Source organism: Corvus moneduloides, chromosome 2, assembly GCF_009650955.1.
Source record: "Corvus moneduloides isolate bCorMon1 chromosome 2, bCorMon1.pri, whole genome shotgun sequence".
Taxonomy (NCBI): Eukaryota; Metazoa; Chordata; class Aves; order Passeriformes; family Corvidae; genus Corvus; species Corvus moneduloides.
Window position 1 is genome coordinate 45,380,935 of NC_045477.1, and position 24,439 is coordinate 45,405,373.

Sequence of the window (24,439 nt, forward strand, 5' to 3'; positions counted from 1 at the left end):
GTTATTAATGCAAATGTAGCTCAATATGTTTCAAGAGCTCCATACCTCTATAGAACTTAAGTACAGTCTTCCTTCCCACCTCTGCCCCAAGTTGTACTGACACATTTTTTTCAGCTTTTTAAAAAAGATCTAATTTTTCCAAAATGGCTCTGCAAATAAATGGTACAAATTATAGGAAAAGATAATTTTTATAGCACTTTAGAGCAGCAATGAGTAAGAAAGAATGGGAGCAACCTGAAAAGCTGTAACAATAAGAAGTAGTTGAACATGAAACGGTATACATGAAACAAGTCTCATAAACTTGGCCGTTACAGAGTTGCAAGTAGGAAACTGAAGGATGAAGATGTAAGGGAGTGAGGTTTGGAAACTCACTAGGAGTTAACTAAGGAAGTGGGATACACCTCAGTTCAAGGACATAAAAACTGGATTTTACAGATCCTTTGTAGAGAACTTAAAGGAGGTAACATGGCTGAGAAGTAAGATGTGAAGAAAAGGCATAATATAAAAATGGGCATCTGTGAAGATGGGTTATGGAAAAAGTAAAAAAAAAAGTCAAGGTCTTTAGGTGTTCTTCTGGTATGTTTGTGGAAGGAGAAATGCAGCAAAATGTTGAGGGAGGCTATCTGAGGCCTTAAGATTAAGTAAGGAATAATTGAAATAACCTTAATGAGATATTATTACCTACCTTAATTAGGTATTAGTCATGGTGAAAATTTCAAACCCAAATGAGTAGCAAACTCAAGTTCTCATGAGTGGCAGTTGAGTGCTACTGGAATTACAGCAGATGTAGCTCTATTGCACGTGCTGCGCATTCCTGATAAGAGAGACAATGTGTTTTCACTTGAAATCTAAGAGAAAAGGGGAGAATTTCCAAATGTTTTGAGGTGTTAAGGTGCTACTGGGATGTTAGTATATCTGAAGTAGTAGAAGTATAGAAAAGTTGGAAGAGGGCACACAAATGAGTTTTAACTTTAAGCACTTTGGTAGCTTGTCTTAGTTTGTCAGTAAGGATATTTGTAAGAATATTTCTCCGTAAGTGAAGCCTTCAAAGGTAAACCTCTTTAATGCTTTAAAGAAAAATGTGTTTTGTTCTGTGTCGTTTCCCTTCACCTCTTCGTTCCAGCTCTTCTGTTTACCCTGAAGCGCTACAACAGGTAAATTTCTAGCTTGCCTTAAATGCCTGAGTAGTAGGACACCCTTGACAGCTACAAAGTCACAGCAGAAAATTATCTGTTACCTGCTAAGTAATAGATGTTGTTTCTTGCACTAACAAGGGTTCTTGGGACTTTGTCCCTACATGGGTTTTAAAGGTATGCATCAGAATGTTAATAAAATCCTTTGGGGAAAGAAAGGAATGCAGAAAATAGGAGGAAAGGGTTCCTTCTATTCAATGAACGATTATGGACCAAATCATGTCCCTTAAGATATGGGCAGTTGCTCATGTCTGTAGATTAATGTTTTTGTTATCTGAAGTCACAGAATTTAAAATCATCTTTCTTATATTTGGGTATTAGCTATATATTAGTTGTAATAACACTCCAGAAATACACTTAATCACTGCAATAAGACGTTCAGGGCTAGGTAAGTCTCAAGTGCTGTCACAGTATTTGGTATAACTGACACGCTATTGAGAATCTGTGCAAATGTTTTTTATAATGCAAAATTGATTGTGTTCAGTTTTAATTCATGCTTAAGTAATGTATTATTAGTGGCAGTCTTGAGAAGGTCAACATTTCTAAATTCTGGTGATGATTACTTTAAATGAAAGCTTAAATTTCAGAGAAAAGCCTAGAAACAACATTTTATTGGGAGATTTCTTTTCTCCCCAGAACTGTATCTTCTGCTCCAGACCAAGATACGAAACATGTAATTTAATATATGATCTTTCTAGATGTATTTCTTTCAGAGAAAATACTTTGCTTACATTCATATTATGCGAGTTACTCCTGTAACAGGTTATGCTACAAAAGATTGGGCAAATATGACTTCGTTCCATGGTAGTTTATTTTCCAAAAACACAGATAGAAAAGTAGTAGAGTCTGAAATATGGGAACATGGATCTGTGTACTGCCAGAACTTAAGAAAATATTATTTTCTAGGTTAATTGATTTCTACTGAGGAAGACTTGTATCTCTCATGACTTTGCAAGTTGCTACATTAACGGTTATCATTACATTGAAAAGGTTATTGAGAAATCCAGGAACTCTACAGGAATCGATTACATAGATGCAGATCTTGGATGTGGAGCCATTGTGTTTTGCTCTCACTACTATACAATATAGTTCTCCTGCTTCAGGCTGGACTAGGACCTTGTTCTAGGCCTAGGCCCTGTTCTAGGGTTTACCACTGAGGCTGGACACACGCTTGTTAAAGCTTTAGAACAAAATAACTAATAAAAATTTCAGATTTCATGTTCTTCTAAATTTGCAGAGTTTGTCTCAAACATTGGTTTAGAAATTCTGTGTATTTTGTTGGTCTCTTCTTTTAAATTCAGTTTTGTTTGTCTGAAGATAAAATTGCCAGCTTGCAAACTCAGTGCAAGTGAATTGAAATCTGCAAAACCTGTCAGTAGATGCAGGATGGGACCATCATGAAATTTGTTCGTGTTCTGAAGCTTTGTAGCAATGGAGAGTGGTACCATCAAACAGGATTTTTTACATTAAACCTGAATTTAAAATATCTTTCTTCTGTTGTCAGTCCCAACAGGAAGATTATGATCATGCATCTGTGAATACTATTCTGTACATGTGTATCTGTCTCTTAATTTACTTTTATGTTTGTTTGGGTTTTTTGTCTTGAAGATTCTTGGATATCCCAGTCAGCTTCCTTTCCTAGGAATCAGAAACAACCAGGTGTGGATTCCTTGTCACCTGTAGCATCACTTCCTAAGCAAATTTTCCAGCCTTCTGCCCAGCAGCAGCCTTCTAAGCAGGTTAAAGTCACGTGTGCAAACTGCAAAAAGCCTTTACAAAAGGGACAGACTGCGTATCAGCGGAAAGGATCAGCTCACCTTTTCTGTTCCACTACCTGCCTCTCATCATTTTCACACAAACCCACTCCAAAGAAACTTTGTGTCATGTGCAGAAAGTGAGTTTTTTATTTTGTTTTACTCTAGCAGCTAAAGCCAGTACTATTGAGATTCTCATGCATGCATGAGAGTTGCTCCATTAATGATAAAAAATCTGACTGTATAATTGCTTTATATAGTGTCACTTCAGTGTTTGGAAATGTTGAATTCACTGTGTCTAACAAAATAATACCAGCACTTGAACTCAAGAGTTTGGGATATTGTTTTAGTGAAAGCCAGTTCACTAAAAATAGCTGATTTTTCTTTTTTTTAAAGACAAGGTGTCCAAGTTATGGCATACCTTGTGACAAGATATACTTCATATATAAAGTCCTTTATGAAAAAAGTGGACCTTGTGTTGTGTAGAAAGCACTCATTTTGATAGATGAAGATGTAAAATCAAGAGGCTTCAAAAGGATGAGAAAAGTGATACTTGAAAGAAGCTGGAAGAAACTTGGAGAGTCCACTTTTGGCCATATGGGGAGAGGAAAAGCCTTGGATTTCATTTTCCCCATGAGCAGGGCAACTGGCAGTTTTGTAGCTGAAGATACCTGAAGTGGGCAGTACAGAGAGTGTGACAAACATAGCTAGAAGTGGCTTATTCTAAATTACTGGTTAGGTTTGACCTGCAGTTTTTCATGATTTGCCAGACGTGGTATTGCCAAAGACAGGTCTTCTGTAATTGTGTTCTTGTAGTGTTAAGTGTACAGAATAGCTGTACTGTCTCTTTCTTTCAGCGTACTGTTTACTGAGCTTTTTGCACTTTTTCATATTCTCAGTCTGGTACACACTGCAGTAATGCTGGTGAAAGGATGAATTCTTGCTGAACTAAAGAAGGCTTGTAATAAAGACTGCCTTTGTTATTGTGTGCTCTGGAGAGCGTGGTCTTTGCTCAGTCACAGATTTAAACTAGTGAAAAAAACCTTTTACTTCACTGTCCAGTGTGGTGGATTAGTGGCTAGTATTCAGATGCAAGATACTGGTCTTTTTTTTTGTCCTTGGCACTCAGTAAAAATAAGCTGTAGTAAACATTAGTATCCTGTATATTCATACCTTGGTACTCTAAAAACCTAGGAAATGTAACATAGTCTAGCTTTTTAAAAATAGGTATAAAAGCTCAAATTCTCTGAACCCTTCCCTCTACAGGGCTGGTTAAAAGCAATCCTTGCTCTTTCTGTTGGCTTATTGTGTGGTTTTACACTATTATTTTTTTTAGACCTAATCTGGTGACTACCATATTCAGCTAGCTGCATGATATGTAAAGATGAATATTAGACAAATCTTTTTATTTGACTGAAATCATGGGTAAACTCATGCTCCCTTGCCACTTTGGAGATACTTAAACTGTGTATTGCCAAAGGCTACATACAAAACTGCCCTAAATGGGAAGGCTTTATTTTTGAATGATGAGGAAAATACCCTATTTCTAGCTTTTGAGGTTACTTAAAATAGTTTTAGTGTATTTAATTTCCAGAAAATCTTTGTGAAGTCACCTTTGACAGTTTATAAGGTGATGTTAGTCTTTGCTTTTCCACTACTATGCAGTTTTTACTCAATCACAGTTAAATAGAAGGTAGTATATGCACTAAATTGTTCCTATGTAGCGCTGTTCCTCTATATAACCCAATGGGAAAAATCAAAATTCTTAGGTATTTTATTACCAATCCCTTTTCTTGGATTCCTCTGGAGTCTTCTGTAACTACATAAGTAGCAAGCTCCTCAGAGCAGGAGCTCTGCCTTTGTTTTGCTGAACAGGAATGATAGCACTCCCTGACACAGATCTCAGTAGTTCTCTAAAGGGTCAAGCCAAACTCTGCTGACTTCCCCTTGATGGAAGAAGGGAGGCTTACAGGTGTTTGTATCGGGGCTGTACAAGTTTATTTTCAAGGAAGTGTGTCTAGGGAAACATACATTTTCCCCATTTTCCCAGTGTTTTTTATCCATCTTAGTTTTAGGGCTTATAGGTAGGAGTGCGTGGGGCATGTGTTTTCCAACTGGTGGTCCAGATGTGCCCAATCAAATTTTTAATATATTCTGCCCAGTAGCATTTCCTGTATGTCAGTAATAGGTTTTGGATTTTTTTGTGTGTTTTTTTTGTTTAGAAGGCAAAGGAAGAGGCTTTTATTTCTTCTCCTTACTTCTAATATGGTGTATATTAGTTTGGGATAGTGTAAGCCTGGTTGGAACAAAGTTTGTTAGATTTCAAATTGATTTTATTTCTGGTTTAAGTTGCATGAAATTGGCACAACTTCATGGACAACTGCATGAACTGCTCAGATGCTTTGGAACTTTAAAGTAATGATGGAAATAACTTCTAAAAATTTTGAATGTTAAAAATTTCTAGGCACATTTGTGGTAGAGCTTTAAGCTTTTTCGTTGTGTTTATGAGTTTGAGAAATATGAGAAAACAGCTTTCTCTCTTCCTCTCATCCTGTCCTGAGATTAATACTGGAAATGGTGGAATTACCTACAAACAAAGACCATGACTTACTTTTTATTATAAATCGGAATTTTTCATATGAAACTTACATATAGCCTTTGTGTAAAAGAAAAAACCATTACAAAAGGGCTAGTTCAAATTTGCCATGTTAGTTTTTTGTGTAAAATTGGGTTTGCCATAACTGCATTTAATGGTACATTACTACTCCTTAGTTCTAGAATAATTTAATGGGGAAAAATAACCCAATTCTAAAGAAAAAAATAGGCGTTTACATAGTAAAGACTTACAGTAGTTGTAAAAATATTATTAAACTTAGTAGTCTTCCTGTGACCAACAGCTAAACAAAACTGTTTTGAAATGTAAGCATTGAAAGGAAGGCTGAATCTTATAACATGAGAAGTGTTCTTGTTTATTTATGTGTTTATAAACAAGCACATGATTTATTTAATTTTTTTTTTTTTTTTTTTTTTTTTTTTTTTTTTTTTTTTTTTTTTTTTTTTTTTTTGTGTGTGTGTGTGTGTTTCAGAGATATAACAACAATGAAAGGTACCATTGTTGCTCAAGTAGATTCAAGTGAGTCTTTCCAGGAGTTTTGCAGTACATCGTGTTTATCCTTCTATGAAGATAAACAGAATCCCTCAAAAGGAGCCTTGAATAAATCAAGATGCACGATCTGTGGTAAACTAACTGAGGTCTGGTTGACTGTTTTTTGTCTTTCTCAATAATGACATATTAATAGTTATATACTGAGATAAGAGAACTGAAAATAAGAAAATGTAAGATCTTCAGTGTTTTCAGACACTGTGAGATATTAAAATATGCAGGCTTAATATTCACAAAGAGCAGCTGAAGGAAGAAAGTATTCCAAGAGGTTGATGTTGGATATTTGTTTCAGAAACTTGAAGTGCCTTTTGCTGATAATGTGTTCTATTAGGCATAGAATCTTGAAATTATAACACAGATCTCCCACATAAAAGAATTGCTGATGAAAAAATGTCAAGACCCACTGTATTACCTATTTTTTACTCTATGTTTTGAAAGATAATGCCAATGGTTTTAGAGATCTGTAGAATGTGTGTAATTTCGAAATCTCAATGTATTTATTTATTCTTGCTGCCTTCTTGATTATTGAGCCCAGCATAGTTCAGGCTACTACTTTACACAGCATATTGTCTGGCCAGTCTTCATATGCGAGGTTCTTCACCTGTAAATTGAGCATTTTATAAAATTGCATAAATTGACCTTCTGCTTTCATACACAATTACCACATCCTTCCCCCTGGTCTTTCCTTCTAGGTGAAAGAGTAGATGAGTCTAAGAGTTTTTTCCTAGAACTTTGGAGACAACAGGAACATTTGTTTGTGTCTCTGTATTTCATGGTCATTTCAGGTTTTTAAATAGTGAGATAGTATAATCTAGTTATTTGAATGTAAGACTTCTGGCTGGTCTGCTAGTTTCAGGCAACTTTGTGCTTGTCTAGTGATAGAATACTTCTTTATTTTTATTTTTTAGATTCGTCATGAAGTTAGCTTTAAAAATATGACTCATAAGCTGTGCAGTGACCATTGCTTCAATAGATACAGGATGGCAAATGGTTTAATAATGAATTGCTGTGAGCATTGTGGGGAGTATTTGCCCAGTAAAGGAGCTGGAAACAATGTCCTTACTATTGATGGTCAGCAGAAAAGATTCTGCTGTCAGAACTGCGTTGGTGAATACAAGCAGGTAATGACTTCTTTACCTATAAATTAAAATTAAATAAACATGAATACTTCTTAAGTTTATCCTATTACTAATAGCATGGGTTTACTTCTCCTAAGAAGACATGTGTAACAAAGACTTCTAAAAAAGAAATTACTGCCAGTGAGAAAAAATTATCTGCAATGGACCTTTTACTGCTGTCTCCTTTTGATGTTGCTTTAATAGCAATACATATTTGTTATTAATGAAAATGCAATTGAAAATAAATTTTGTTAATAATTTCTATTTCTTTTTATTGGGTCTATCTGGAGTATATTAATAGCAAGCACAACACAGGCTTACTGGTCCTTCAGTTATGCGGTTTTTTATATCTAAAAGCTCACTTGTATGCAGTTGAGATATTAAAAAATATGCAGAACATACAGATTGGACATTGCTGTGAGAAAGCTCTAACTTGTTACAGTTTGGCTGTGTACTTGTACTATGTCTCATCTCCACTGTACAGCATAGGGTTTTAAAAATTGTTACTTTCATCCTTCCATATGTTAGATTTTATGCTTTCATTTTATTTACTTGGTTTGTTTTTAATTTATTTATAAGACTGTTAAGATAGTAGTAAGTGTTTAAAAATAATTCCAAATCAAGAAATCTGATGATGATGTCTTTCGCATATTGCAGTGGCAGCTTAACCTCTGAACTGTTGCTGATGCTGGCTGGAAGGTTTAAATGTTAATCACAGTATTTACAGTATAATAGGATAGCTCTGAAATACCAAATATTTCAGGGGAGGATATAGAATATGGGAACTTGAGGTTTTTTTATTATTTGGGTACTTTTACTTGGTATGTTCTGCACTGAGTTTATAGGGGTGGTGTTATGAAGTATGACAGTGCTGTTTTACTTGCAAGAAATTTCTGGTTCTGGTTTTGAAATGCACACTTGAATATGAGTGCCCCCAATGCTGCACATTGCTTGGGGTTCATTCTTCATCTCTTCCCATTTTTAAGAAACCAGTGGTCCAAGAGAAGAGGCGTTGCAGTGCTGTGTTGCAGAGTTCTTTAATGTTGCATCAGGTGTGCTTGTATTTTCTCACTGGCTGCTGAGCTCTGATGCTTTTGGGGATGGCTGTTCCTGTGTATGTGCTGTGTGTAAAGAGCAAAGCTGGAAACGTGCATATGTCAACAGCCTAACTGGAAACGTAACATAAGCGTTATTTTTTTGCCACAGCTGTACCAACAGGGACAGGATAGGTTTTCAAGCTACTAAAAACGTAGGCATGCCCAGAAGCCATGGAAAGACTTGAAGAAACATTGAATACTGTCTCTTGAAGAAACAAAAGTGCAGGAGATTAACTTTGAACGTGAGACATTCCCACACCACCAGTGTAACTTACACTGCACATGGAATTATGAAATGAACACGGAATTTTGAGGTTGAATAATAAATTTGTACTTCAATGACAGAATATACTGTATTTGTTCACATATTGTTGTATTTTGTGTTTAGATATGTATTTGAGAATGAGAAGGATATGGGTAGCAAGTTGTATGTTCTGGTTTAATTTGGGGAGGAGGAGCAGTTTGCAATACCAAGAATCTTCACAAGTAGTGTCAAGTTCATGCATTATTGTGAGAACATCTAACATTGAAACGTTTTGGTTCATTCATTTGTGACAGCAGATTTTATGCAAGCAAGTTCTTAATTCCTTTATCAAAATATTTGGTACTGTGCAACTATAATAGGCTGTGAGAAGCTTAATTTGAGTGCTTGTGTGTATCTGTGTTGGAATGGTGGTTATGTGTAATTCTTAATTGGTAACTTTCAGATATTCATGGAGTGAGGAGTTTGGGGTATTATTAAGAGAAGCTCTTAAGGGAAAATCCTGGCTGACCAACTGAGTGGCTTTCTGTTATGGAGTAAACTGTATCAGTGGATAAGGGAAGGGCTATAGATGTTTATCAGGACTTCTGTAAAGCTTTTGACATAGTCCCCCACAATATTCTTCTTTCCAAATTGGAAAGTGGTGGATTCGACAGGTGGACTGTTAGGTGGATTAGGAATTCGTTGGATGGTTGCATCCAGAGGGTAGTGGTCAATGATTCACAGTCCTGATAGACATCAGTGACAAGTGACCTCAGGGGTCCATATTTGGACTAGTGTTATTTCTTGTCTTCATTCAGGAATAGACCAAGGGACCAAGTGCATCCGCAGCAAGTTTGCAAATGATGCCAAGCTGAGGGTGCAGTGACACACCTGAACGATGGGATGCCATCCAGAGGGACCTGGACCAGCTTGAAGTGGATGCATGGGAATCTCAGCCACGTCAAAGGCTTTACAGAAGTTCAGATAAAGGACAAAGAGCAAGTGCTAGATGCACCTGGGTTGGGGCATCCCCCAGTATCAATACAGGCTGGGGGATGAACAGATCAAGAGCAGCCCTGCTGAGAACGACTTGGTGGTGCTGGTGGATGAGAGGCTGGACATGACCCAGCCATGTGCCCTCACAGCCCAGAGAGCCAGCGGTGTCCTGGGCTGCATCCAAAGCAGCGTGGGCAGCAGGGCCAGGGAGGGGATTCTGCCCCTCTGCTCTGCTCTGGTGAGACCCCACCTGCAGTGCTGCATCCAGCTCTGGGGTCCCAGCACAGGGAGGACATGGAGCTGTTGGAGTGAGTCCAGAGGTGGGACACTGAGATGATCAGAGGGATGGAGAACCTCTCCTATGAGGAGGAGCTGAGAGAGTTGGGGTGGTTCAGTCTGGTTAAGAGGCAGCTTCAGGGAGAACTAATTTGACCTTCCAGTAACTGAAGGGAACTTACAGGAATGATGACGCAAGACTATTTACAAGAGCACGTAGTGATGGGACAAGGGGGAGCAGGTTTAGATTTAAAGGGAATAGGTTTAGATTAGATATTGGGAAAAAAATCTTTCCTGTAAAGGGTAGTGAGGCACTGGAACAGGTTGCCCAGGGAAGTGTTCAAGGCTAGGTTGAATGGGGCCCTGAGCAGCCTGGTCTAGTGGAAAGTGTCCCTGACCATGGCAGAGGGGATTGGAACTGGATGATCTTCCAACCCAAACCACTCTGTGATTCTGTGAGTGTATGAAAGTCAAGCTATAAAACTGGAAGTTCTTCTAGTGTACGCTATAGGTGTCCAGAGTTGCTCAGGACACAAATACTTAAGAATATTTAGTTGTCTAGCAGGGTTTATTCAGGTTTGAAGTTTATTTAGTTTTTTTGAGCTGAGTATGTTCAGGGAGTTCTGTTTTTTTAGAAAAGAAATTTAGACTGGAAAATGTAACCAACAACCCACTGGGCCACAATTGGTAAATTATGGGTTGTTTTGTTCAGTTGTTTCCTTGGAAATTACTAGATCTTGCTTTTAAAGGAGAACTGCTGAAGGAGAGATTTTGGGAGAGTCATTATTACATACTGAAATAAACGAAAGAAATAACACAGAAAGTTGATGTCATTTGATTCCAGCATTGTGTTGTACAACTAATTATTGTGTGTGACGTAAGAGTTTTAGCAAATGTTTTCCTACAAACAGTTGTAAAATAAATAGGTCTTACTGGTATGAGCTTTGTATTAAACAGTTCATATTGTAAATGTCATGCACCTATCAATATTGCTATACATTTGTAGTAGTAATAAATGAAAACTCCTTCTCATTGTACCTATCTATATACTTAATCACAATTTAAAAAAATAAATAATTCACTGATTTGAACACGTAATTTTTCAATAACTCATCATGGACATTTTTTTCTTCTTTTCTTGGAATGAAAAAATTAAACTTGTGGGTAATAAAAATTACAGTGGCTTTCAGAATGACAAGTAATTGGATTACTGCAAGTAATCTGTCTGCTGCAAAGTATTTCTTTCGTTTTCTTTAAACTGTTCCTGGGAGTAAGAAACAAGAGGTATTCCTGGGATGGAGAGTATGTTTTTTCTTAAATGTCATAAATCACCCTTCAAGGTGATTCATGCACTTAGTTTCCTATGTACCAGTTTCAGAACCTGCTTTAAAAACGAGACACACATAATCTTTAATATTGCATTATCTGTTATGATTTTCTGAGAGGTCATGGCTTTCTTTCTTTCCTAAATCTTGAAGTGATTGCAGAGCTCAGCTGTCTTTTAGTATTACAAAGTCATGAAATATAAATAGTAATTTCTGAAATAATTAGAAAATAATAGGCATAACATAACCAGTGCTCACTGTAGCTATATGCAAGAGCAAGTTAATTGCTCTGTGACACAGTAGCCATTTGTGAATACAGCTAAGTGCAAGTCAGGCTTTTAAAAAAAAGATAAAACAATGATAAAATCATTTCTCCAAAAAGAAGTGTCACAATTTAGATAAAATATGAAAACAGAACTCTCATTAGAAGTGTTTATATTTTTTAAAACCTGAAGATGATAATTATTGCTAGATTATACACTCTAACTGTTGCACTGAGGTTCAAACTCTTCACATGTAGAGAGTCAAGAGGGACTTAGAGAATGACAATGAACAAAATGAAAAAAAAACAACAATCGAAAAAAACACACAAGAAGAGAATGAAATTATATCTGAACAGGAGGTGACTGAAATTGTGTTATTGTACAAATACTGAAATACCTTATTTCTTTGAGCAGACATTTCGTATAGTTAAAATGAAAATGTAACCATTAATAAAATTACTTTAGTGAATCATTTGCAAATTAGTATGTATGCACCAACTTGGAAGTGACCTCAACTATGCCTGCCATAAAGACATGTTAACCACAAGCATATACCTAGGCTGTTTCAGTATTTCTGTTTCTGCTACTATTTTATGTTTTCTGTCTTCACAAAATTAGTTGACTTCCTTTCCAAGATAGTTCCCATGTTTGTGTCCTGGTTTGCTGGATTTAGGTTCAGACGTGACAACCTTGTTTTAAAGAACAAGTGGAATATCCTGTGATTTAGCTTGTGCAACCGACCGTACCTTTTAATTTTCAGCTTTTCCAACTAAGCTAAAGCAGCATCCGTGTCTGTTTGCTTCCTTGTCTGATCAGTCCACAGTGCTCTAGATTCTACCAAGAAAGTAGTTACTGCCTTGCTAGTTTAAAACGTTCCTTTGCTTTTTAAACTTTGTTTCAGTAACTAAAATTATTCTTAGAATGTGACCTGGGATTTGCTTGCTTTGGGGGCTTCTTAAAAGTGATGGTCTTCATCTACTACCAAAAAGGGGGATGGGGGCTTGGATGGGGAGGGAAAGGAGCTCCAGCTATTTCTTCATAGGCTTTTTGATAGCTCTGGACTGGAGTGATACTGGATGAATGCAAGCCTAACAAGAGTTTTTCTAGTTGGAGAGGATGCTTGCAATGTCTTTTCTTTCATCTAGTGAAAATTTTTCAATACTGAATAAAAGTGCATTTGGTTACTTCTTGATTAGGTGAAGACTTAGTACTGAACATGCTTCAACAAGGCTATGCCATTCCTGTAAGCTGTTCACTTACAAGCAACAGAAAAAAAACCACCTAGGCAGTTGTGCTTCCTTATTCAGTTTCTGCTCCTTGCCAAGGAACTGCTTTTGTGAAACTCTTAAAACTCATGTGTCTATTTTATCTCTTTGCAGGGGCTTGAGAGCCTTCACTGTATACAATAATATGCATATCAGCTCTGCAGCTAACAATTAATTGCTTATGTAGAGTTTGTACTTTGTCTCATAAAGTGTATTGTTACCTACTGGTTTAAATATCCCAAGATGCTGTGATAGAATGTCCTGTCACTTAGCACTTCAGTGGAAGCATCTAGAGTTTTCTACTTTGTCTTGTCCCATGCAGTGTCTGGGTTTTTTTCTATGCTTCTTTGCTATTAAGACAGAGTGTCCTTCCTGTCTTCCTTTTTATCTTGGTAGTATTAGTAACTACAAAATCTACCACTTCCTGCTGTTGTTACTGTTTCATAAACTCCAATTTCCAAGTGTCTGTTTCAAGAGTAAGCACTCTGGACAAAGTCAGTAATTCTGAGAGTTGAACAGCCCATTTACATTGAAATGTTAGAAATACTGGTACTTTTTTTCTTTTTTCTTTTTTTTTTTTTAATTTCTGGTCACTTTTAAAGAGAAATTTTGTGGTTTCAGCCAGATCAAACTGTGGTTTAATAGCGGAGTTTCTTCCTCATACAATAAACCACTTCTGTTTGCTTCAGGTAATAGTCAGTTTGGTATTAAGTAATCTCTGATAATACTGTAGAAGTGCACACTATTACACCTGGACATAGCTAGATGCTTTTTACCCTATCTACCATGGTTAAAAGACAGAAATCTTTATCAACCAAGGAATAATAATTTCCTCTTTCTTCCTGCTTAATGATGTGGGGAGGGTTTTTGAGACCTCTTTGTATTTATGATCCCAAGTTTCTTGCATCTCTGATGCAAATTAAGTCTTAGAAACTCTCCTTTTCTACCTTTTCTTCTACTGGTTATTTACTCCTGCTTTCTGGAACCATTTGTTTTGCCGTTTCCAAATACCTGTCTTCCAACTGTAGAATTCGCTGCTCTTCAATGAAAACGATGTAATCAGATTCCTTAGACATCTGAGTATCATTCATCCTAACTGTTCAGAATACTATTATGTCAGTATTTTAGAAGATAAAATGAGATGGGTCCCTCAGAAATGTTAAAATGGCTTTGTAGTTCTGAAGAAAACTACATAGGTCAGTGAAAATTGTGAGGTGTGATTTGTGTAGGAACACAGGAGATTCTTGGGAAGAGGAGGCAAGGAGGTGATAGGACTAGGTATCACAGTTATGATGGATATAACCACATCCATACACTGGTGTACCTGGAGTAATTACCTGGGTGGGGTTGAGGGGAAGAGAGGAAATGCAGAACAGAAACAGCTGAAACATTCAGTTGATGTAGAAGTAACTTGCTTTTCTGAAAGACAGGAAGACACATGTCTTGAGAGCGAGAACAGAACCAGCAAAAAGACAACACTGGGAGTTCAAGATGCCAAGGAAAAGTACTGTACAAGTTACCAATTTAGCTGTTTGCAGAGTTCAGCTGATGGAATGTAAACATAAATCACTTGGTGTTCAAGGGCCACAGAAGCAATTGCTTCATCCTTTGCTCTTAGGACTTGGGCAAATGCTTTTGAGGAAGAGTTTACAGGTGTTACTCTTGGGGGAGAGATGATTTGGGTACAGTATTTTAGGAGAAAATAAATTACACAGTTTCTTCTTTGCTGATATCTGATTCTGCTTATATCTGGTTCTTAGACATATATGTTGCCTCTGGGTCCATCAGACCATCCTTTCAAATGAATATGAAGTAGTTTAGCTGCTATCTTCTTGATTACCTTTCTGAGGGATCTCTTTTATCATAGAATTCCATGTAGTGAATATATCTGGTTTTCTACTTACAGAAAATTTTGTCTTCTTTTCTGTTTGAACATAGGCATACTATGTGTCTGTCCTGGAATTTCCTGGTGTTTTTCTTAATTCTAATCCAAACCTCTTTCTTCATAAAGCTACCAGGGTGGTTTGCCTGGATTGAGAAGTATTTAACAATCTGTTTTACCATGGAGTTTTAACTACGAAGCATTTCCTTAGATTGGAAGCACATCTTTGGGCTGCTACATAGCATTGTAGCAATCAGCTGCTGTTCTGATATTTTCTGTTGACTGGCCCTTGCATGGGAGAAGTAGCAAGAATGCTCTTACACTGCTGGCATGTGCTTCATCATGGTCTTGTCAAGGCAGATGAAGCAGATTATACTGTATTTTTTTCAGTCAAGAATAAAAGTTTGTAGCACAGATACCTAGATTCAAGGCACTAACAGCTTTGTTGAAGTAGCTGGGAGGTTGAAGAACAGAGGTTTTCATTAGTTTCAGTTGCAAACAGAAATGAGGCTTCTAATATGCCATGAAGTTATGTTATTGGTCTGACATTTGTTTTGGAGTTAGATCTTTTTTCTTTGTGGGGTACATTGCAACAAGAGCTCTAGACTTCAGCTTACGTGATCCTTTCAGTAATATGTAAAGGAAGATCAGGATTTCTTCTAAAATCATAGTTGCTTATAGTGGCAAGAATAAAAATTCCTCAAAAACCCTCTAAGTGAATTTGATTTCCAGGAATTTGTATTTCTGTTGAAACGATTTCTTCAGTTCTGGAATACGTCACATTCATCTGCTTTGTCTTGCATTTTGGTAGCTGCTTTTGTAGTTGTCCATTTGTGTTGAACACTGTCTTAGTGAACAGAAGGGACATTTGAAATATATCTAGAACTAGTGACTTGCTGGAGTTTTCATATCCTATTGTTTTATGTCTTTTATCTGTCATGAGATACATACCATGAAATAGACCTAGGATTAAGTCTCTAAGGATATACAAACAAGTATGAGTGAGTAAAAGAATGAGTGAGTTTAGAATCAGATAAAACAAGATTATTCAGGCTTCTGCATCTACTATAGATTTTATGCTTTGGAAGAGGTCAAACATGCAATAGGATCTAACAAAAATTAGGTCATCTTCATGCAGAATCTAGGTGGAGTAGTGAAGGAGAGGTGTAGTCAGACTACTGTGCATCAAGCTTCCCCTCAGAGGGCACTGGGCCTTTGTTCTTTTGAAATTTTGCTTCTGGATTAGCTTAGTTTATTAGTACTTAGTAATTGATACAGTTTTCTTTACTAATTTGATTATGTTTTAACTTCAATTTTACTTAAAATTACAGTTTTCAAATGTGCATATGTTTTCATAGGATGCTGTAGATGTGAATTTGTACATGGGAGGAAAATGCTTGATACTTTCTCTTGCGTGTTGGTTAATTTCATCTTTGAAGGAAACATGAAGCTGAAGCTAGTTTGTTTAGGTCTTGTGAAGAGGTATTTTTCTCTACTGTTGGAATACCATGGGGGGAGCACAAGATGAAGCTAATGCTTCATCTGAAATGGAAGATAATTGCCAAGGAAGCCGCTTTGGAGAAAAAGACTTTGGTATCCCAGTGAAGAAGCTGAACTGGGGTTAGGAGTGTGCCATTGCAGCAAAGATGGCCAGCCGGGTCCTGGGTTGTCTCAGAATGCCTGACCTCTGGGGCTTGTCTTGTCCACCCCTGGCTCAAACAGGGTCACCTGCAGCAGGTCCTCCAGGACCACATCCATTTCAGTTTTTAGTATCTCCAAGGATAGGGACTCCACAGCCTATCTGGGCAACCTATTGCTGTATTAGCAAGAGTATAGCCAGCAGGAGGGGGGAGGTGATTTTCATGCCCCACACCCCCCCATCCTTCTTGAGACTGCATCTGGAGTACCATGGCCAGTTTTGGATTTGACAGAATGAAAGTCACTGTCATACTGATGGAAGTTCCATGGAGAGCTACCAAGATGTTTAGATGGCTGGAGCATGTGATGTAGTAGGACAGGCTCAGGAGGTGTTACTTTGTTCAACCCTGAGAAGCTTTAAGGGGATTAGTTATCTAATGGGAGGAGACAGAAGAAGACAAAGCTGAACTCTAAGAAGAGTTGCATAGTGGAAGGAAGAAAGGCAAGAGACAGCTTGAAAACAAGGGGAAACTTAGTTAGATAAAGAAAAAAGGTTTTTTTCCTTTTTTTCCCCCCCTCCTGTAAGGATAGTGAAATCCTCCTGAGGGGTTTTGGAGTGCTTGTCCTTGGAGATGCTCAGATTTGACTGGACAAGATCCTGAGCGAACACATCTGGACCTGCTTTGAGCAGGACGCTGCACTTGACCTCAGGAGATTTCTTCCAGTCTATATGATTCTGTGATTTCGTTCTTCTGAAACAAAGAAGCAGTGATTTTTAAAATAAAGACTCAGGAAGTTTTGCATTTTTTGTTTTACTTAGTCAGTACTTCACTTGTCTTTACTTAGTCAGTAGTGAAGATTTTGGTATTTTGTTCTGGTTTTCTGCTGGCAATGAAGATCTGGTATCCTGCCATGAAGTGTCAACAACATTGACATAGCTTTACATTTTTCTTAATTTCTTTTCTGAACCCACTTTTCCTTGAGGATGGTTAAAATATTAAATTAAAAATGTGCTGTAGTAAGAACCTGAGAAAGCTGTTACAGTCCTCATCAGGGATTGAGACTCCTGCAGTGATACAAGTGGGCATGCAGGGATGCAGGGAAGAGTAAGAACAGAGCAGGAACTTAGGATATTTTCCTCTGAGCATTCTCTTAGCTTCTGACTCTCAAGAGGTCAGGGCATCTCTTGAACTTTATGCAGTGTTCCTGTATGCTATTTTTGGCAAATCTCTTTCATTGGTGCATGTCCAGTCTCCTTGTGAACACATACAAACAGTTTTTCCATCCATGACTCTCTTTGGTAAGAGGTGCTGCTGATCTGCTGTCTGTTATATTAGGATCTGCCTCCTGTTTATTTTGAAATTTCAGTTGATATCCATGTGATTTAGCATAATTGTTAATATTAGAAAATACTCTGAGCAGTTGATCCACAGTGCCCTACATAATACCATTTTTGGTTCTGTCATTATTCTCTTAAATTATCTTGTTTCCAGGCCAAAAATCCTTACCTCATAAGAATGCTCTTTGACCCTCTGTGTTACTGTAGCTCTCCTTAGTTTAGTGAATCTTCTGTTGATGGCAGCTAGAAGGGTAGGTACTTCAAGAGAAGGGATTCTCATATGTTGTTTTTCTGCAGAATGAAGTTAGTACAGCAGGTTCTTAGAGACTAAAGAGAATATGTTGGGAAGAATTTGAGAGTAGAAATGTAAGTTAGCTGAGAAACTTGAGTCTCATTTCACACTGATGAACAGAAAAAAATTCTTGGTTTGCATTATGGGTATTCAAAAACATCAGAGATATAGTGAGGTTCTCTGTGTATTTTGTCAATGAAGGAAGTCTCTGAGCTAGGCTCTTAAAGAATAAATGTTTGAGACACGTGTATAATACTGATTAAGTACTTTCAGGTATGCATTAAATTTTTTTAATAATAGTGTTGTACTCCTTGGTTTTTTTGAATGGTTTTAATATTTGAACTTGGAAGTTTAGGGAGTGCTGGAAAGAGTAATAAAAATGCAAGAAAAATGTTCAGCTTGAGGGAGATAATGATTACAATATTTTAGGAGCCATACATTTAAGGAGGGTTTGGGGTTTCTAAGCTTCTTTATTTCCACCGTGTCCTGTCTTCTTCACTTGTGTAACAATATGTTTAAATTTCTAATAATGCAGAAATGCTCAAACATACTTTTTAGTTGTTATTACAAGAATAAAGTGAGAGCTTTGTTATTACTGTTGTGCTCCTACCCACAGAATCATCTGCATAGCTGGCATGTTTTTTGGAAATTCATATTCTTTGTTCTCTTGATAAATTAGATCTAGGTTTGCTAGATATGAATAAAAATTTTTCTTGTTGTTTTTAAATCTGGAAGAGATAGGGTGAAGTCAGTAAACAACTCCAGTGTTTTGAGGATGTATGAAATTCAGAAGTGATTGACATGCTGTTGCACTGTTCTTTGTGTGCATGATCCTTTCTTGACATCACCTAAATGATGAGGAATTTGAGATGCTGGTTAGCAAAAGCTATTTCTGCTTTCAAGGAATTTTTGTCAAAACGTGTAGTTTGCTGACACAATGAATTTTTTTCCAATTATGCTCTGATCAATTTACTATAAATTTATTAATTAAAACTTGTACTTTTGTCTTGCTGTTTCTTGAAGTCACCATGGGCTCTGTTGGATTTCTCTTTTGGATGTGGAACTTGTGGAAGTTTCATTGTTTTCTGATTATATTGCTGAACTCTCTTAGTTATTTGCCAGCATATTTGCATCAATGCTTCTATATTTACATTTTGGTTTGTTCTGGAGCTACCGAGGTTATTTGTGCAAGCAGATTTTTTTATGGTGGTTGTCCATTAAATACGTTCCAAGAAATGAAGTCCTTTGTAAGTTGTAGCCTCCTATATTGTTACTGGTAATATAACTCAGAGTTTTATAGATGCCCTGCTTTTGTCTCTTAGCCTGCCAGAGGAGATGACTGTATAGCAGCAGAATAGCTCCAACTCACAGAACAGTGTAACTGCTACATTTTGGTCTTGGTACTTAGTGTGAATTCTGTCAGTACTGTGGCTGATTAGGAAGGTAATGATGTCCTGGGTGACATGTTTAAAGGCAAATGGGAAAAAAAAATTAAAATAGGAAGTATCCTAGAGTTGTATTTTATACCCTCTTCTAGGTAAGAGTTCAGTATTTTGACAGATACTCCTTTTTGGAGGACATCCCCAGCAAAGGTTTCATCAAAACAGCATGTGGAAGTTGTGAGGTTGTGTGGAAGTTTTACTGGTCTCTGCAAGGTGCTACATCCAATTTGTGTCACAGGCATGTGGATTTGTATGTTTACATGTGGATGTTCTTAGTATAGCAAAGATGACATTATAAACCCATAAATTTCACCTCTAGCTCTGTAAGATTGGATTTAACTAGTTCTCAAATTTGGGTACTGAAAAATAGGAAGAGCAAAGATATCCTCTGAAGTTTCTCTTACTCTGAACAAGGTGAAGCACCTATGAAACATGCTTTGCCTTTCCTTCCCCCTTCCATCTTTGAGAAGAGGGAAAGAGGAGGGAGAGAGAGTGCAAAAATAATTTCTTTAAAAGGGAAGAGATCTTAAGTGCCTAAGTGAAGATTTTCTAATACGTAATAAGGTGAGAGTCTGTCTAGTAGGAGGCCCATCGTTTTTGGTGAGGAATTTTCTCTGTCACTGTCAAAACCATACAATTTCTATGGGCAGAGAAGGTGTCTAGATACTTTGTTCTGCAACTTGCTTTATGGTGCTTGAGATATTTGCCTGACATTGACATACGTAATACATGTAGCACATCAGAGCTATTGATTTTGTATATTGACTGTGTCATTGGCATTTCTGCTCTGTGCAGCTTTTCTGTGCTTTTTATAGCGCGTTTGTTCCGTTCTGTGGAAAACTGTTGATGGACTGACTGCTGTGTTGAGAGATGTCAAAGTTGAGTCTGTTACCAGCTTCATGGAGTCACAGTTCAGCATAGAAACTCTGCAGTGTGTTCCTCCTGTCTGGAGGATTTGAGATACAATTTTTTTCTCTCCCAAGTTTATTTTTTCTTCATATTCATAACTTCTTTGCTGTGCCAGCGACTGCACAATGGAACAGATTGCCCAGAGAAGTTATGGAGTCTCCTTCACTGGAGATATTCATGAACCATCTGGGTGCAGTCCTGTGCAATGTGCTTTGGGAAGACCCTACTTGAACAGGGAGGTTGGACCAAAGGTCTTTTCTAAGCTTACCCATTCTGTGAATCACATTAGCCATGCCAGATTCCTGTTCCTTTCCTTACAACCATTGTCCTGTCAAAAAGGAGAGAGAAATAAGAGTTCTTCAAACTCTTCAGCTCAGCACAACTTGCTGCATGCTCTTACCACAGTTCACAGTTTGCAGGTGGTGGGGTTTGGTATGGAGTTGGGGTTTTTTGGTTGGTTTGAGTTTTTTGAAGGGGGTGTGTATATGTGTGTGTGTCTTTACATAGAATGTTAGTTTCAGCTGGCGTTTTCCCAGGAGTAAAAGACCCAACCATAGTGCTAAATGCTCTTGAGAGGATGATCAGGAGGGTTCATATAGGAAGGATCTGATGAGGAAGCAGATGACAGAAATACAACTTTTCCTTTGTGTTTTTTTAGACCATAATTTAAGTCAAAAGCCAAGTGTAGTTTTAACTAATGCATTGTTTTGCTTTGTTTTATGTTTTAGAAGTGTGGCCAATTAACATCCTGTACTGGCTGCAGAGCTCAGTGCAGGTTTTTTGATATGACTCAGTGCATAGGACCTAATGGATATATGGAGCCATACTGCTCAACTGTATGCATGAACACACACAAATCAAAATATGCAAAATCACAAAGTAAGTGAAAAGGATGATGGATTTTCATCACTGCTAAGAGTAGACTTTTTTTTAAGTTTGAACACTGGGGGTGGGTGCATTTGTTTTACAGTTAGTCTATGCAGATGTGGCTTTATAGTTTTAAACTTCTTAAAAAAAAAAAAAAAGAAAAATACCATCTTCCATTGAATACCAGTAGATTACCCATGAGGATTCATTTTCCTCACTGGCCTTTTTTCATGATGTTGGAAAGAATTTTCAGCTGTCCTAAGGCTTCCTGTGAAAAAAATGCTGAAGGATGTGTTCTGATGTGTCACAGAATGATAGTGCAGGGTTTTTTTGCATATGAGTTAATATTCTCTGAATTCTTGTATGAATCCCACCCTGATTTTTTTTTCAGGCAAGTAGGAGGTGGATAAGAAGGGAGGTAGTTATAATGCATATAGGTACTCTCTATCTAAAGTTTTTGATCTGGTAAATAACTCAAAACGTGTGTTCTTCACTATACAAAGCAGATCTCAACTTGAAGTTGAAAATGCTCCAGTGAATTTTATGGACAAAGGTGTATTTTCATATTTAGTACTGATCTTTAGTGAAAGTATTTATCAAATTTGCTATTTCTTTTGTTTTGTGTGACTTGCAGAAGCTGACTGGAAAACAGACATCTTAGTTTTCTACATTGAAAAACTAGAAAGGGCTGACCTGTAATACTCTTTTTTTTTTTTTCCCCCCTATTATTTTCTGTTTTATTTTGTTTGTAAACTACATTTTTCTTTTAGGTATGGAAATTATTTGCCACTTTTGTAAACGAAACTCTTTACCTCAATATCAAGCCACAATGCCTGATGGAAAACTGTACAACTTTTGCAGTTCCAGTTGTGTAGCTAAATTTCAGGTTAGCTGTTGTGTTAAATCTTTTCCTCCCTAAATATCTGTGTTCCTGTGTTTGTTTTAAGTATTTGCATATTAAACTAACTTGCTTATATATACAGGCTTGAGAGTTACAATTAGCATAGCAGGTGCTTCTGGCTCATAACAATTTCTTTGATCAAAGTACTGTTCCATAATGCTAACACTAGCTGCTGTCTTAAACTTACAAAATTGGATAATAACAACCGGTTTCTGCTTTATATTGTTAGAAAATACAAAGCAGTATCACTGCTCATCTTACTTTTACCACCTCAGCCTCTTCATGGATGTCAGCCTTGCTGTTTCGCATTGAAGATCAACCAATTTAGCCTCTTTGGTACTAAATACTGTAACAAAATTCTCATATTGAATGTAGTACTAACAAAGGTCTGCCATGGAGAATAGTGATTGCTTCTGAAATGAAAGGTTAGAGCCTCAGTCATGGACAAAACTAGCTTAAAACTAGTTTAAATTGTGGCTAGAAACTGGAGTGTTGCAAGGCTAATGACATGCACTCTGGATGAGGCTGCTATGCTTGTTGAAAGCATCATAGTTATAGTATGGCTTAAGGTTAAAGTGAAATGTGTTGTAGTCATTAATCTCTAGGTGATCAAAGGATATTTTTAAAGAATATGTTTCAATTTTTGTATGTAAAAACATTCTTCCCAGATGTATGCTGGATAATTGGTAATTGCTTCCTCATGTGTTGTTCAACAGTTACAGCCATGCAGGGTTTTCCCATTTGTCACTGAACGTTGCTGTTTTCTGTCAGCTGGACAGCAAATCAGTCTTTTAATTGCTTCTGGGTCCTGGGTAGGACCTCTTATCATGTAGCCATGTTCTGTGGTTCCATCATAACCAATTTGGTAGGTGTCAGTGGAACTGATTAACAGAATAGCTGCGTATTGTTAGTATGTAATGACACACCTGTAATACTTCTTGCAAACTCATTTAGCATCTACTTTATTGTACATGATTTTACAATTAATTGCATCTCCAAGAGCTCTCGGAACAAATACAGCCAGTGAATGACAAATTCAACCTGGGCCTTCTTGGATTTGCACATAAGTCAACATTAAGCAATATTTTTGAATAGAACTGCCAGATCATTTAGTGCTGATTGTGGGTTTGTGATCTTACTGAGACCCTGTGCTCATGTTTCTATTGCACTCAGTGCTGCATGTGGATCTCTCATCTGTGTTGTAGTGGAGTTTAATTGAAGCAGCCTTGCAGTCTGTGAGTTCTCGGTAAAGACCAAGAACGGGTAGGTGGTGACTTGCTTACAGTTAGTTTGCTCTACCAGCACTGCTGGATTTTAACTTATGATAGCTTTTGTATAGTCAATGTGTAGAAGAATAAAATGTATTCACCATAAGGTTGGAGTTGAATGTATGAGAACACCTTCTTTCCCCTGTTCATTTAGTGTTTAGGTGGAAAGGATGGTATACCACAATGTGAGCAGTGGCCTGTAAGTGTTCCCTTGAGGCTTCTTTTGTACCTAAGTGACATGTAAGTCATTGAATCCAAATTGAAAAAATGGTTGATTTAATATGGTGCTTTTTATTTTTCAGTGTTTACTAATGGAGATAACTCTTGTCTTAATTTTCTGGCTTCATATTCATCCCTTTTTCCTGCTGTACCTGTTCTTCCTAGACTTTTTTCTTTAAGGGTTATCCTTCTCAGAACAGAATACTTGCTATTTCAGGCCTGTGTTTCCTCCCTTCTGCAAATATTTTTGTCCTTTTGGTTTAGAAATGGGTAAGTTTGTTTTACAGAACTTTAGGATTGATTATAATTTTATCTTACAAATAACCTTTTGCTTCTGGCTAGTTGTTCTTTTAATGTATTGAAATATTGGAAAGATTCAGTTGAGCTGCTTGTTGTACAGTTTATGTATGTTCTTCTTTGAGCAACCAGCCTGTAAGAGCATTTGATCTTGTAAGAAAGAGAGTAAAAGAGAGAGAACAGCTGCTTTATGTGATTTTTGTTTGGTAGATGGTCGTAGTGAGACTGAATCTTCCACGCTTTGTCTTGGAGGATGTTATTGCAGAGTTAAAAGACAGAAATGTTCCCAAGGTGTGTTGTTTTAAACCAGTAATTCAATGGGTACTTTTACTGGGTCAGTTGAAGATCTTGCTGTTTAGGGAAAAATAAGCTACTGATTATTTATTGTGAACTGGACATTCCTGAACTGGAGGTGCTGGGTATACTTGCTTCCTGATTCCTTCTTGTTTTCAACAAGAGCTATCACTGTGCTTCCATAACCCACACAGTAGCAGGTGTTGACATGGTGTTTGCTCTGTGAAGAAACCTGCAAGTGCTGAAGTGCACAGGTTGGACCTTGCAGTTAAAAATGCTTTTGTTGTTCTCGTGGTAGTGCAAGTCTTCAGCTATTTAGAGCAGCCAAAGTGAAGCAAACCTTCCTCAGCCACAGGGACATTTGCTGGATATAATGGGAAAAATGCGATAATACTGT

General features: G+C 37.2%; 1 protein-coding gene across 1 annotated transcript in view; it reads left to right on the plus strand.

Annotated features, from left to right (window-relative positions):
* ZMYM2 (zinc finger MYM-type containing 2) overlaps positions 1 to 24,439 on the plus strand; it is an 87,201-nt gene that overhangs the window by 23,058 nt on the left and 39,704 nt on the right. Inside the window, 5 exon segments of the mRNA XM_032099359.1 lie at positions 2,802 to 3,087; positions 6,034 to 6,199; positions 7,019 to 7,231; positions 20,925 to 21,075; positions 21,834 to 21,949. Of these exon segments, the coding sequence (XP_031955250.1) occupies positions 2,802 to 3,087; positions 6,034 to 6,199; positions 7,019 to 7,231; positions 20,925 to 21,075; positions 21,834 to 21,949 (932 nt within the window).